The following is a 15300-nucleotide window of genomic DNA, read 5'->3' on the forward strand; positions in this document are numbered from 1 at the left end:
GAGAGCCACTGGGGACAGGGGCAAAGATTGGCTCTTGTCTCTCCCCACCAACCCCTACCCCTCTGCACACAACACTTCAGGTCATTTTTAATGTTTGTATGGAAACTGATCTGAAAGAACCTCCTGTCCAAATGCTTTGGGCAACACAAGAGAGGTCCAGGCCTCAGAGTAAATCACACATCAGGTCTCAGTTCCACAAATTAACCTTGCAGCTGGTTGCCCCATGTATAAAATGTCTATCTTTGGACTGAACTGGATTTCATGTTAGCGCGACAGCCTGCCCTTCGTTAATCATACTTAATTGTTCCCACTCTTGTACCAGAGGTAGAGATTGACATGGCTGAGATTCAAAAATACACCCTCACATCCTAAAATTAGGAATTGAATCCAAGTGTGTAAAATTATCAGTGATTCATCACTTATCAAATCTCAAGAGAATCCAAGCAGTTGTAAAGTGTTACGAATAAATAGAAGGCCACTGTTAAGTTTTTCAAAGGTAAGGGGAAGCAGGAAGTTTCAACTATACTCAAGAAAACTCCGCTCTTGAAATGGTCCTTGCCTAGTTAAGCATATGGATGAACCAATCTCCCACCCCTTTTCTTAGGTTAGGCAGGTTTCCCAAAATGACTGAATATTTACAGAAATGTTGTTTCCTTACCTCAAAACCCTGAACAGTCCCAACACATGAGAGTCTAACCTTAAATGACTAACCTAATTAGAAGCTTTATCACAAAAATTAGACCAGTGTAAATAACAAACATTTATTGGTGTCACTTATGGTAGAAAAAAGTTCCTACACCAGATACACATGACCCAATTGTTAAATAGAACATTTTCAAGGTGAACACACGCCCTAACCCAGCTTTTTTTTAACCCACTTTTGATTATAGCCAATTCCTCCTTGCCCCCCACCCCAAGACATGTGAGCAACTGCTAATGAAAAGCAGTAAACAGCCACTTGGGCTATAGCATTTTCAACTCCACTCCAAGGTGAAGATTCCAATTACATTCGAGACTTAAGTTCTCTCAATTTTCTCCTAGCGAAAGTTCCTGAGTCCAGTATTTACAATATTATAGCACTAGCAGAGCAGTGTCTACAACTCATCTTTGTCTGCTGCTTCCTCCTCACTGGTTGGGGGAGGGCCTGCACTTCCATAGAGTTTGCTGATAATTGGCTGAACAATTTCTTCTAGCTCCTTCTTTTTAGCTTTGAAATCTTCAATGTCAGCATCTTGGTGACTTTCCAGCCACTCAATCTTTTCTTCTACAGCTTTTTCCATGGTCTCCTTATCTTCTGAGGAAAGTTTACCTCCCAGTTTTTCTTTATCTCCAATCTGATTCTTAAGAGAGTAGGCATAGCTTTCCAATTCATTTCTTGTGTCGATGCGCTCCTTGAGCTTTTTGTCTTCCTCAGCAAACTTCTCAGCATCATTGACCATTCTTTCAATTTCTTCAGGTGTCAGGCGATTTTGGTCATTGGTAATTGTGATCTTATTTTTGTTGCCTGTACCTTTGTCTTCAGCTGTCACTCGAAGAATGCCATTCACATCTATCTCAAAGGTGACTTCAATCTGTGGGACCCCACGGGGTGCAGGAGGAATTCCAGTCAGGTCGAAAGTTCCCAGAAGGTGATTGTCTTTCGTCAGGGGTCGTTCACCTAGAAGTCACACACACAAAAATTGTTAGTTGTCACTGATAAACGTTAGTACATTTGGATTTCTACTTTTAAGTCTGCAGTGGCAAGGGCACTCTATCAACTTAAAGTGGGTGGTACTGGATCTGAAAAGAGCAGTGAATTAAGTTACTAGTACTGTTAATCGAATTTCGTCTATTTTATAGCAGTATGAACTTTGCTTGTTGTATTTTAGAAGCCAGCTCAGAAGGCATTTTTAATGGGAAAGAGTGCCAGACAAAAAACAGATTTTAGTCCTTGCTCTACCAAACAACACTAAATTAAGGTCTTCTCACCTGAAAACAGCAGATACTTCTTTCCCTAGTCATTTCAACAGCGTATATTAAAAAAAAGTCAAACTCTTCAAACACATACCATGATATTAACAAATGTAAGCAATTACCTTCATAGACCTTGATGGTAACAGTTGGTTGATTATCAGAGGCTGTAGAAAAGATCTGAGACTTCTTGGTGGGCACCACAGTGTTCCTTGGAATCAATTTGGTCATGACACCTCCCACAGTTTCAATACCAAGTGTCAGGGGACATACATCAAGCAGTACCAGGTCACCTGGCAAAAGTAAGTTAATTGAGGTAAGTTCCAATTCAGGAGTCATAGGAGCAATACCAAGCAGTCCCCATGATCAATAAAACTTCATCTTCTCCATCTTGCCACTTGGTTAGGTTCTATGCAAAATCATTTCAGAAGCAGTGAATTAAATACAGCTGCTAAGGATGCTGAGACTTCCAGGTCTTGTCATCACTGTACCCTTCACTAGCTCTTTGAGCTTGCTGCTTGTGTTCTATTGCTTTCCAAAGCAACAGCTAATACTTTTCCCATTCAGCTACTGAAACACTGTGGACAATGCTGACAGACTTACCTGTATCTTGATCACCAGAGAGCACACCAGCCTGGACAGCGGCACCATATGCCACAGCCTCATCTGGGTTTATGCCACGGGATGGCTCCTTGCCATTAAAAAACTCTTTAACCAGCTGTTGAATCTTTGGGATTCTAGTAGAGCCACCAACAAGAACAATTTCATCAATATCAGACTTCTTTAAATCAGAATCTTCCAACACTTTCTGGACAGGCTTCATGGTGGAACGGAACAGGTCCTAGAGTAAGAGACACAATCACTGTGATGATGCCTGTCATACCCACAAATAGTCGAAATCCTTAAATGCACTGTCCCATACTCAGAGTCTAACTAGATCTCATTAGCAAAACAAGGAACATACCATGTTTAGCTCTTCAAATTTAGCCCGAGTCAGGGTCTCCGAGAAGTCTTCTCCTTCATAGAAGGACTCAATTTCAATTCTTGCTTGATGTTGGGAAGACAGGGCCCGTTTGGCCTTTTCTACCTCACGCCGGAGTTTCTGCACAGCTCTGTTGTCCTTCCGAACATCTTTGCCAGTCTTCTTTTTGTAGAGTTTGATGAAGTGTTCCATGACACGCTGGTCAAAGTCTTCTCCACCCAGATGAGTATCTCCATTAGTGGCCACGACTTCAAAGACACCATTATCAATGGTGAGAAGAGACACATCAAAGGTTCCACCACCCAGGTCAAACACCAGGATGTTCTTCTCCCCTTCCCTCTTATCCAGGCCATAAGCAATAGCAGCTGCTGTACTGTTAGGGGAATGAGAAAGAAAAAACAAACCTTACTTAACTTTTACCTTTCCACATTTGGCAAATGTGCCATACTTTTGAATTTAACACTTACGGCTCATTGATGATCCTCATGACATTCAGTCCAGCAATAGTTCCAGCATCTTTGGTTGCCTGGCGTTGGGCATCATTGAAATATGCTGGTACAGTAACAACTGCATGAGTAACCTAAAATGATAACAAAAGGTAGTTAGACATGTTTTATCATACAGTTTAACCTTTATTTAAGTTACAGTCAAACTATCACTTTATTTTTAAGATAATTATATGTATGTGGACTTGCAAGCAGTAAGTGATAAATGAAAAGACCCTAGTATTTTGTTTGATCTCCAGTAAAACATGCAAGTAATTAAAACTGATATACATGGATGTCAGACTTTTAAAATGATGAAAGCATCTACACGACACGATCAGAATCGGTAATAATAAAACTGCTCAACACGGTTCTAGAAAATACCTACCTTCTTTCCCAAATAAGCCTCAGCAGTTTCCTTCATTTTAGTGAGAACCATGGCAGAAATTTCTTCAGGAGCAAATGTCTTTGTTTGCCCACCTCCAACATCAACTTGAATGTATGGTTTAGTTTTCTTTTCAACCACCTAAATTTGAGAGAATAATTATGATTTTCAGACATAGGAGCAATGACATTTTAAACTTTAAAAGAGGACTGAGACTCACTTCCCTCTCCAAAGTTGGGTTTATTTTGGACCCTTTGAGCTGAATATTTGGGGCAGAAATATTTAAGGTGTAGAAGGTGCCTTACAATTACAAGCCACTTCAGTTTTAATCAGTCTCTTAATTCTAAACTATTGTCGACAGAATAGTTATGCATGAAATTTCCTTGCCAAGTTTACTATCTTCAGTTCTGAAATATACTAGGAGTATAAAATAAAATTACACACACACGACATCTATATCCCCTTTGCTTGTGCCTAAACTTTTTAATTCTAAATACTCCCATCACCATCACCCACTATCTATTTAGAAGAAAAAAACCGGTTCGAACCTTGAAAGGCAAGAACTTGATGTCCTGCTGCACGGACGGGTCATTCCACGTCCGGCCGATGAGTCGCTTGGCGTCGAAGACTGTGTTCTCCGGATTGGAGGTGAGCTGGTTCTTGGCTGCATCGCCGATCAGACGCTCCCCTTCAGGAGTGAAAGCCACATAAGACGGCGTGATGCGGTTGCCTTGATCGTTGGCGATGATCTCCACGCGGCCGTTCTTGAACACCCCGACGCTGGCGGAAAAAACCGAACGGAAGGAATCAGCACCACGATGCTCTGGGCAGCCCAGGAGGCCACGCCCCATTTTCCCCTCTCCCCAAACCCCACTTACCAGGAGTAGGTGGTACCCAGGTCGATGCCGACCACCGTGCCCACGTCCTCCTTCTTGTCCTCCTCCTCCGCGCGTGCCGTGCCAAGCAGCAGCAGCAGCACCGCAGCCACCAGGGACAGCTTCATCTTTCCAGCGCCGTCGGCCAGTCGGTCAGCAGTCAGCTATAGGGCTTCGCAGGAAAACCAGCCACAGGCCGCAAACACAGGAGCGCACCGAGGTTACTGAGCTGAGGATGACAGGGCCCGGGATCAGAACAGTGGACAATGCGAAGGGCAGGTCCGAAAAGACAGGCCGCAGCACCTACCTCTCAAACGCACGAAAAGCTTAAGTTGATGTGTCTGTGATGTCTCGGTCAGCGTCTACCGCGCCGTCGCCTACTCCGCTTATATACCCTCCCCCCAGCCCCGTCGTGGAGGCCTCCGATTGGCGAAGGCGCAGCTCGTTGGACGTCGCTGATTGGTCCAGGCCACCAAGCTGGCCGCTGCGGATTCGAAGCGGCCTCCTCCGCAGCTAACGTCATCGCTACGCCCCCCGGGCTGACTCATTGGCTGTTGGGCGCGCACAGCAATCACCAATGAGACACAACATCCGCCTCGGGCTCCAGCTCCGTTGGTTTAGCAGCTGCCTGTCAGTGACGGGATCTCTCACCCCGAGGTGGTTTCCGCCGGTAACAGCTGAGGTCCCACCTCCACGCTGGGCCCTGAGGGGATCGGGGCCCGTCCGGCGTGCCAGATACCCTCAAGGCAGTAGGACTTGAGTCCGTGCCTTCTTCACGATCCGCCCGCGTGACCTTCCTCCGTCCCTCTCGAGGGAAGCGGCTGTTTTCTCCTCCCTGCCTCCATCCCGTCCCTGGCAGGCAGGTGTCAGCGTAGATGTTGTGATCACCTCCGAACAAATTTCTCTGTCCTTTATAGCTGCCACAGGTACTAGTGTCCTGGGGTCTTTTGTTGCTCATCAGGCCGCAGCTCTCGAGTTGGGACCTAGGCTGCGCACTGCCTGGTCGCGAATCATGGCTCCTTCTACTTCCATGCCCCGGCACCCGCTATCCCGTTGTGTTTCCCAGGTCTCCCCACATTGCCTTGCCCCACGGTAAGTCCCAGGACAGACCTGACCAAAGTAATTGGCTCCCATACAGAGTCCCCTACACATATGGCAGCCCTGCACTTAAGAGCGTGCTAATGCCATCACTCCCACCTTGGGATGCATCATTTTTCTAGCTTGTCACCCCTTGTCTTCTCTCTCCTTGCCATCATTTCCTTTTGTGGCTCAGATTATCATTTACAATGCCTTCTTCATCCTTTATTGATACCTTTTTACTTTCACTTCTGGAAAAGGTCTGATTGTGCTAAACATATTTAATGGACAAAGACCTCTGGATAATACCATACTCTTGTAGCAAAAAGTATAAAGGCTGCTATTTACTTTAGCCTTACTATGTGCCAAGCATTATTCTTTTACCTTTCGGTCCTTACAGTTCAATACTTGGCATTTCCCATTTTACAGATGAGAAAATTGAGACCAAAGAGATTAATTGTCACAGAGCTGCTAAGTGATAGAGTTATTATTGATATCCAAGTAAGCTTGACTCTGTAGCCAATGCTCATAATAAGTTTTTTAATTTGTTTATTTTTTGGCCTCTGTGTAGAGCATGTGGGGTATTTAGTTCCCCAACCAGGGATCAAACCCATGTCCCCTGCATTGGAAGCACAGAGTCTTAACTACTGAACTGCCACGGAGGCTCCCAAGAATTTTTTAAAATTAAGTTCACTTATTCAACAAATTTTTAGAGGCCCTACTAGAGATGGGTCAAAGGCCTGATACAAAATATTTTGAGATGCTTACAGAAAATTTGTGGGACTTACCACAGTCAGGAGCTAGTGACTCCAGTATTTTTTGCACTAAATGGGTTCCTGAGATTCATTGGTATGAGCAATAGTATGTCCAAATTGCACTGAAACATCTTACGCACAGTTGACTAAGATGCTGAGCCTAGGAGTCAGTACTCAGGAATTTTTCTTTCTCCTTTAGTGCTCCTCAAAGGTTATGCTGGTGACTCAGTGTTGACTCCGTTCTTACAATTGAAGTTGCATCATGCATCTCTTTCACAGGGCTTGTAATACTGCTGTAACACCTACCCTTCTTCAGGTTACATCAGTCCATTATCAAGATAGACATCACCATTCCACCACATTGCAGTTACATATCATTTCAAGCAAATTTTCTGTATGTATCATAGTCCATATCCATTAAAAACAGCTCTCAATTTCAGCCTCATCCTTGATTGATGGAGTAACCTTTGCAGCTCTCCTTTTCTGAGATTTAGAAAAGTGGTATCTAGCTAACTGCTAAAGAGAATTGAACATATTGGTGGTCGTAGTATTTTTAAAAGTCAAATATATTAGGTAAATTATAGTGTATTCCAAAGTGCAATCATTTATGGATTGAGTAAGAAAATCAGTAAATAAATCTAGTTTGCTGAATGTTAAATACCAATAATAATAACAGTGCTAAGTTATCAATATTTAAGTGCTAAACACTATGCAAAATGCTGTAAGTGCAGTATTTCTTTTAATCCTTAAGAAAATATTTTTAAAACCCCTACTTTGGGGATAAGGCATATGAAGCTCTAAGAGGTAAAGCAATTTGGCCAGGAGATCACACAGCTGAGAAAATACAGAACCAGAATTTGAGCTTTGGCAGGTTAATTTTTAATTTCTGTAGTCTGGGTTGTCATCCTGAACTTCAAGTTTATAAGACTTCTGTAGTTTTTAGGATATAGAGTAGTTACATAGTACAAGTATTTTGATATCGGTGATAGACAAATGTAAATTTTTATCCAGTCATTTAAACAAGCTCATTTTACTCTTATGGGTAAGAAAATAGATTTCTATTTCCCATCTGATCTCAGAAAGCTAAGCAGAGTTACAATTGATTAGGATTGGATGTTATTTAGGTCCTAAATCTTCCTTTCTGAAAGGGAATTAAAGGCATAGAGCAAGAAGGAAAAGGCCAATGTAATCGACAAGTTGAATATTTAGACCCTGGTAAGTTCACATATTTTGTTGGAGAGAATATTCAGCTAAGAGGGCATATGACCGTGGAAACACCCAACCTCCCAGAGCCTCAGTTTCTTCTTTCATCTATTGAATGTCAGGAAATTTCTGTCCCTCCTTGTCTTGGTGGCTTGTTTCAAGGATCAAATGAGATATTGTATGTGAAAGTTGTACAGTAGTGGTAACGCTGTTATTTATTGTAAATAAACAATAAATTTTAGAAGTCTTCAAGCAAAGCACCTCTTGAGAGTGAATTTTCAAGATTACTTTCTAAGGGAAATAGTATTTGGTGATCTCATTGAATTTGACAAAAATTTTTGGAAATGCTTTGAAAAGTGTTACATCTAATTACTGTCTTGTATTGGCTGCATAAGATGTCTTTTTTGATTAAGAGATGGGATAATTCCTCAGCCTTCATTAAACAACAAGAGAGTGAGAGAAAAGTATATCTCCCTAATACCCAAGCTGGGAGTAATAGGAAGTATGAATCCTATAAGATGTTTTAGTACTTCTGATAGTGCAATGTGCCATTCAATAAGTTTCTTTGTCTTCACTTAAAAAGTGACTTTAATAATTAATAGAGAACCTTCCCCACGCACAAGTGAAAAGTAACAGATGGTGTGTTTTGTGTTCTTCACATAAATATTTTTGGTGGAAGGCATTTAGGAGGGTATATTGTGTCAGCGTGATAGAGAAGGATCATGGAGTTCGCAGGCATAAAAATGAGTTCCAGTTCTGTCACGAATTGGCTATGACTTAGGGTAAGTCATTTAATCCCTCTAAAGCTCTGTTTACTAGTCTGTAAAATGGATGTAATTCTGCCTCCTCAGTCTGTAAAATGGATGTAATTCTGCCTCCTCACAAAGCTACTTATGATTGAGGTACTTGATTAATTATAAAGTACTTTATACATAAAATGTTCGTTTTTATTTTTCTTCTGTCTTAAGTTTTCCTTTGAAGTACAGTAAGCTACGGAGGGGACCTCCCTGGTGGTCCGTGGCTAAGACTCCACCCTCACAAGGCTTGGGGGCCTGGGTTTGATCCTGGTCTGCAGGGGACTAGATCCCAAGTGCCACGACTAAGGCCCAGGGCAGCCAAATAATGTAAAAAAGAGAAGAGGAAGGCCTGAGCATAAGGAGCTGCCTATTGATTTTGAGTGATTTGATATGTCTTAAACGTCTAAATTTTTAAAATAGGAAATATATACACATAGCGTATAATTCAACGGATACAGTATACAGTGAAAATAAGGTGGCCTGCCACCCAGTCCCCAGCCCTGTTACCCTGCACAAGTGAAGGTTACTGCTGTCACTGCTTCTGATAGTGCCTTCTAGAGATGTTTTATTCACATGCAATGTGTGTGAGTGCAACCCAGTTTTAAAACCAATGGTAGAGGATAGTGCACAAATGGTTTCTGCTCCTTTATCCACTTGGCTATGTTTCTTGGAGATTGTCACAAATCAGCTGCCTCCATTTTTTTTTAATATCATACTGGGTGCCCTGAATTGAGTATCTACTACATGGTGAGTGTTTTATACACTTTAAACCATTTTATTATAAATTACAATATGGATACAGAAAACACAAATGTACAGTTTAATGAAAACCATAAAGTGAATCCCTAAGTATTCAATAACTAGGCCAAGAAATAGAATGTTGTCAGTACCCAGAAGTCCTCATTTTTTCCGCTAGCTGATCACAGTCCCCTCCTCCATGAAAAAAAAGTGACTTCTGGGCTTCCCTGGTGGTCCAGTGATTAAGAAGCTGCCTGCCAATGCAGAAGACACAGGTTTGATCCCTGGTCTGGGAAGATTCTGCATGCCACAGGGCAGCTGAGCCTGTGTACCCACAACTATTGAGCCTGTGTGCTAAGAGCTGGAGCAGTTGAAGGCTGCGCATCCTAGGGCGTGTGCTCTGCAACAGGGGAAACCACTGCAGTGAGCAGCCTGCACACGGCAACTAGAAAGTAGCCCAGACTCGCTGTTTCTAGAGAAAACCTGCCCGCAGCAGTGAAGACCCAGCGCAGCCAAAAATAAATAAATAAATAAATACATATATATATATATTTTTTAAGTGACTTTATTGTTACAGTCTTCAGAACTTAACCACGTAAAAATACCTCCTCACACATCATCGTTTAGTTTCCTTTGTATTTTTTCACTTGATGTAACGGAATCCAAGAATGTGTATACTTGTGTCTGGCTTCTTTCATTCACATTGTTTTAAAGTTTTATCCTTATTGTTATGTGTAGCTCTAATTCATTCACTTTCAATTGTTTAGTATCCCTAAGACAGCACAATTTAGGTTGTATTTAGTATTTTGGCTATTATGGACAATGCTACTGTGAACATTATTCTACATGATTGTTAGTACACACACACATGAATTTCTCTAGGGTGTGTGACCAGGGTTTTGGCTAAGATCAGGTGTGTATTATGGAGGCTTCCCAGGCTACACATTGGAAGGAGGAGGGGCCCCCTCCTCCCAATGCAGGAGGTGTAAGAGACACAGGTTTGATCCCTGGGTGGGAAAGATACCCTGGAGTAGTAAATGGCAACATGCTTCAGTATTCTTGCCAGAAAAAATCATGGACAGAGGAGCCTGATGGGTTACAGTCCATTGGGTTGCAGAGTCCGACACAACTGAGCGACTGAGTATACACAAGGATCAAAAGGTTTCAGTCAGTTCAGTCACTCTGTCGTGTCTAACTCTGTGACCCCATGGACTGTAGCACACCAGGCTTCCCTGTCCATCACCAGCTCCCAGAGCTTGCTCAAACTCATGTCCATCGAGTCGGTGATACCATCCAACCATCTCATCTTCTGTCGTCTCCTCCTGCCTTCAGTGTTTCCCAGCATCAGGGTCTTTCCCAATGAGACAGTTCTTCACATCAGGTGGCCAAACTATTGGAGCTTCAGCTTCAGCATCAGTCCTTCCAATGAATATTCAGGACCGATTTCCTTTCCAAAGCCTGGAAAAACCATAGTTTTGACTATATGGAACTTTGTTGGCAAAGTAATGCCCTGCTTTTTAACATGCTGTCTAGGGTTTAAATATCTTCAAAACGTTTAAATATGTTTCAAATATAGTAGATCATGTTGAACTACTTTGCAAGTGTACACTCTCACCAGAAGTTTACAAGAAGTCCAGGTGTTCATGTTATTGTCAACACTTGATATATACTTTATTTGACAGTCTGAGGCATGTAGACTCGCTTCTCATTATGGTTTTAATTTCTCTGATCATAAATGGAGTTGTGTACTTATTGGTCATTTTGATTTCTTTTATGGGGTTCATAGTTATGGTTTATTACATAACATAGCAATGAGATGGTTAGATAGCATCACCGACTTGATGGACATGAATTTGAGCAAACTCCAGGAGATAGTGGAAGACAGAGGAGCCTGGTGTGCTGCAGTCCACTGGGTCTCAAAGAGTCAGACACGACTTAGCGACTGAACAAGCATGACAAAATAAAATTAGCAAAATAGGCATGGGGAAATCAGAAGGCCAGGTTTCCAAGAATCCGCTCTCAGTGGGGTAACATAAGACATGCTTAATTGCTCCAGGTTCCAAATAGGAAAAGGAGTACGTCAAAGCTGTATATTGTCACCCTGCTTATTTAACGTATGCAGAGTACATCATGAGAAACGCTGGGCTGGAAGAAGCACAAGCTGGAATCAAGATTGCCGGGAGAAATATCAATAACCTCAGATATGCAGGTGACACCACCCTTATGGCAGAAAGTGAAGAGGAACTAAAAAGCCTCTTGATGAAAGTGAAAGAGGAGAGTGAAAAAGTTGGCTTAAAGCTCCACATTCAGAAAACGAAGATCATGGCATCTGGTCCCATCACTTCATGGGAAATAGATGGGGAAACAGTGGAAACAATGTCAGACTTTATTTTTCTGGGCTCCCAAATCACTGCAGATGGTGACTGCAGCCATGAAATTAAAAGACGCTTACTCCTTGGAAGGAAAGTTATGACCAACTTAGATAGCGTATTGAAAAGCAGAGACATTACTTTGCCAACAAAGGTCCGTCTAATCAAGGCTATGGTTTTTCCAGTGGTCATGTATGGATGTGAGAGTTGGACCGTGAAGAAAGCTGAGGGCCTAAGAACTGATGCTTTTGAACTGTGGTGTTGGAGAAGACTCTTGAGAGTCCCTTGGACTGCAAGGAGATCCAACCAGTCCATCCTAAAGGAGATCAGTCCTGGGTGTTCATTGGAAGGACTGATGCTAAAGGTGAAATTCCAATACTTTGGCCACCTCATGCAAAGAGTTGACTCATTGGAAAAGACCCTGATGCTGGGAGGGATTGGGGGCAGGAGGAGAAGGGGATGACAGAGGATGAGATTGCTGGATGGCATCACCGACTCGATGGACATGAGTCTGAGTGAACTCCGGGAGTTGGTGATGGACAGGGAGGCCTGGTGTGCTGTGATTCATGAGGTAGCAAAGAGTCGGACACGGCTGAGTGACTGAACTGAACTGAACAGAATGATGTGTGACAACATGTACAAAATGTTGCCAATCAAGGAAGCTCATCTGAGCCTAGGATTCCAGGATTTTTATTGGGGGTCAATCAGGTATACAGTGCATATCCAGAGAGAAGATGTTCACCAGAGAATACATACTTGTTAGTATAAACCAGACAAACTGGTACAATGTGGCTCAAAAACCCCAGGCATGTGTTCTTGTTTTTTCCTTTTTCTATCCTTTTTCAAATTCCTTTCCCATTTAGGTTATTACAGAGTGCTGAGCAGAGTTCCCTGTGCTATACAGTAGGTCTTTATTGGTTCTTTAAATATGACAGTGTGCACATGTCAGTCTCAAACTCCCAATCTATCCCTCCCTACCCCCTGGTAACCATAAGTCCAGTCTCTTAGTCTGTGAATCTGTTTCTGTTTTTATAAATAAGTTCGTTTGTATAATTTTTTTTAGATTCCACATATGCACGATATGACATATTTGTCTTTCTTGATTTATTTTCTGAAATTGTCCATTTCTCTATTTAGAGTTTCTTATTTTGTAATTAGTTAATTCTTTATATTTACATATTAGTCATTTTTTCAGTTATATGTATTGCAAATATCCTTTAACTACACTGTGGCATTTGTTTTCAACTCTCTTCCTAGTGTCTTTAAAAACCTTTTCCTTGTGAAAGCATTGCAGACTTGCAGAAAGTTACTTTGCCATTAAAGGTCTGTACAGTCAAAGCTATGGTTTTTCCAGTAGTCTTGTAAGGATGTGAGAGTTGGACCATAAAGAAGGCTGAGTACCAAAGAACTGATGTTTTTGAATTATGGTGTTAGGGAAGACTCTTGAGAGTCTCCTGGACAGCAAGGAGATCAAATCAGTCAATCCTAAAGAAAATCAACTCTGAACATTCATCAGAAGGATTGATGCTGAAGCTCCAATACTTTGGCCATGTGATGCGAAGAGCTGACTCACTGGAAAAGATCCTGATGCTGGGAAAGACTGAGGGTAGGAGGAGATGGGCCAACAGAGGATGAGAAGGTTGGATGGCATCACTGACTTAATGGACATGAGTTTGAGCAAACTCTGGGAGATAGTGGAGGACAGGGAAGCCTGGAGTGCTGTGGTCCATGGTGTCACAAAGAATTGGACATGACTGAGCGACTGAACAACAAAAACAGCAAAATACTAGAATCCCATGTACCCTTCACTCAGGTTCCTCCAATGTAAGATGGAGGAGGTAAGATGTAAGGTGACATCTTACATAGTTGGAAAAACTAGGAAGTTGACATCAGACCGTTACTTTTAACTAGACCACACATTGTATTCAGTTTCTACCATCTTTTTAGCCTGTGTGTATGTTTGCATATAATCCTATACAGTTTTTTTTCCCCAAGAAGCATTATTTTTTATTTATAACCCCACTGTTTTATATGTATATTTATGGACTGTCCAAAAGCAGTATTTTTAGTAACCTTGGAAGTTTTAAATACTCTAAGCAGCTCCTGAAATCAAGTTGTCAAATTCCTCACCAAGGACAGCCTTAGATAATCTGTGGGCTCCCAGATAGTAAGTATTCACCTGGCAGCCATCTGTGCTTCAAGCCTCCATCTTTCACCTGCAAGGCTGGTGATACTCATTTCTGCCAAATTCTGACCATGACACCATTATCAAGATCTACACCCTAAGTGGCACTTCTGCGTTGACCTGATTTCACACTGTGACAAGGTCAACATACCTGCAGTTATCCTGTGAAGCCTTTCCCTTTCACACCCAAGAAATCCCCTCTTCTATTCAAAATTCCATGACATACAATCGATGAGCAATAAACTCACCCCCATCGTCCCATCTCCTGAAGTGGAAAGCAGACCTGGGGCCTCCTGAGTTCTCACCGTCAGCGTGGTGGAGGCCACACCGGAATGCTGCCCTCCAGTGTTCAGGATGCAGAAACCTCGGGCCAGCAGGCTTGTGACGGGAACCTCTCCAGACCCAGGGAGTCTGCATGCCAGGGACCTGGCCCTCAGAGGCCTGGTGGCAGCTTGCCCCAGTCCACTCGAACCTCCGGAGAAGAACATCCCTACTGAGAACAGAGGCTAGAAAGCAGTCTTATACTGTTTTATCTGATGGATAGATTCATGTAACCATCACTAAAATTAAGTTAGAACTTAATTCTATTTTTGATGGCCAGATAGTTCGACAAACAGAAAACATCAATTTTTTTTCTTTTATGGTTGTGCTTTTTATGTCGTTTTAGAAATCTTTCCTTATCCTGAGATCAAGAAGATATTGTTCTTAATTATCTGCTAAAAACTTACTTTTTATTGTTTTAATTAATTAATTGGCCGTCCTGCAGCATGTGGGATCTTAGTTCTCAGCCAAGTATTAAACTGGTGCTTTGATAGTGCGGAGTCCTAACCACTAGACCACAAGGGAAGTCCCTAAAACTTACATTTTTAAACCTGTCTCTCTCAGATCTATATAATTTACTTGGAATTTATTTTTTGATATATGTGAGTTATACATACTGTGAGTAAAATGAATTTTTTTCCGTATGGATGCTCAATGGTCCCAACACCATTTTTCATATCAGTGTTTTGTGAGCCTCTGTCTTAATTTCTATAGCTGTATAGAGCTGGACTTTGAGCGACACACAGGTTTGAACTGCATGGATCCACTTACGCATGGATTGTTTTCAATAAGAAATACTACAGTAGTACAGAATCCGAGGTTCGTTGAATTTGTGGATGTAGAACTGTGGATACAGAGGGCTTACAGTTGGATTTTCTGCTATGTAGAGGGCTGGTGTCTCTAACCCCACACATTGTTCAAGAGTCAACTGTAACAAATTTTGATATCTGGTAGGACAAGTCCTTCCACACTGCTCTTCTTCAGGAGTGTCCTTGGCTAATCATGGTAATTGTATTTCCATATAAATTTTATTTTTTATTTAAAAAAATTTTATGTATTTGGCTGCACTGGGTCTTGTGTCATGTGGGATCTAGTTCCCTGACCATGGCTCCAACCTGGGCCCCCTGCTTTGGGAGCATGGAGTATTAGTTGGACCACCAGGGAAGTCCCTCATAAAA

At 42.1% G+C, this 15300-nt stretch overlaps 1 protein-coding gene across 1 annotated transcript; it reads right to left on the minus strand.

The window, feature by feature from the left end:
• Positions 1-745: 745 nt before the first annotated feature.
• On the minus strand, positions 746-5094 carry HSPA5 (heat shock protein family A (Hsp70) member 5). Its single transcript, XM_027556260.1, has 9 exons — positions 4985-5094; positions 4681-4906; positions 4351-4582; positions 3806-3943; positions 3400-3512; positions 2915-3305; positions 2554-2791; positions 2076-2243; positions 746-1657 (listed from the first exon to the last, which is right to left on the minus strand). Exons 2-9 carry the CDS (start codon positions 4803-4805, stop codon positions 1095-1097), a joined length of 1968 nt encoding a protein of 655 aa, XP_027412061.1. The 5' UTR covers positions 4806-4906; positions 4985-5094; the 3' UTR covers positions 746-1094.
• Between the last annotated feature and the right edge of the window lie 10206 nt (positions 5095-15300).

Source organism: Bos indicus x Bos taurus, chromosome 11 (assembly GCF_003369695.1).
Source record: "Bos indicus x Bos taurus breed Angus x Brahman F1 hybrid chromosome 11, Bos_hybrid_MaternalHap_v2.0, whole genome shotgun sequence".
Taxonomy (NCBI): Eukaryota; Metazoa; Chordata; class Mammalia; order Artiodactyla; family Bovidae; genus Bos; species Bos indicus x Bos taurus.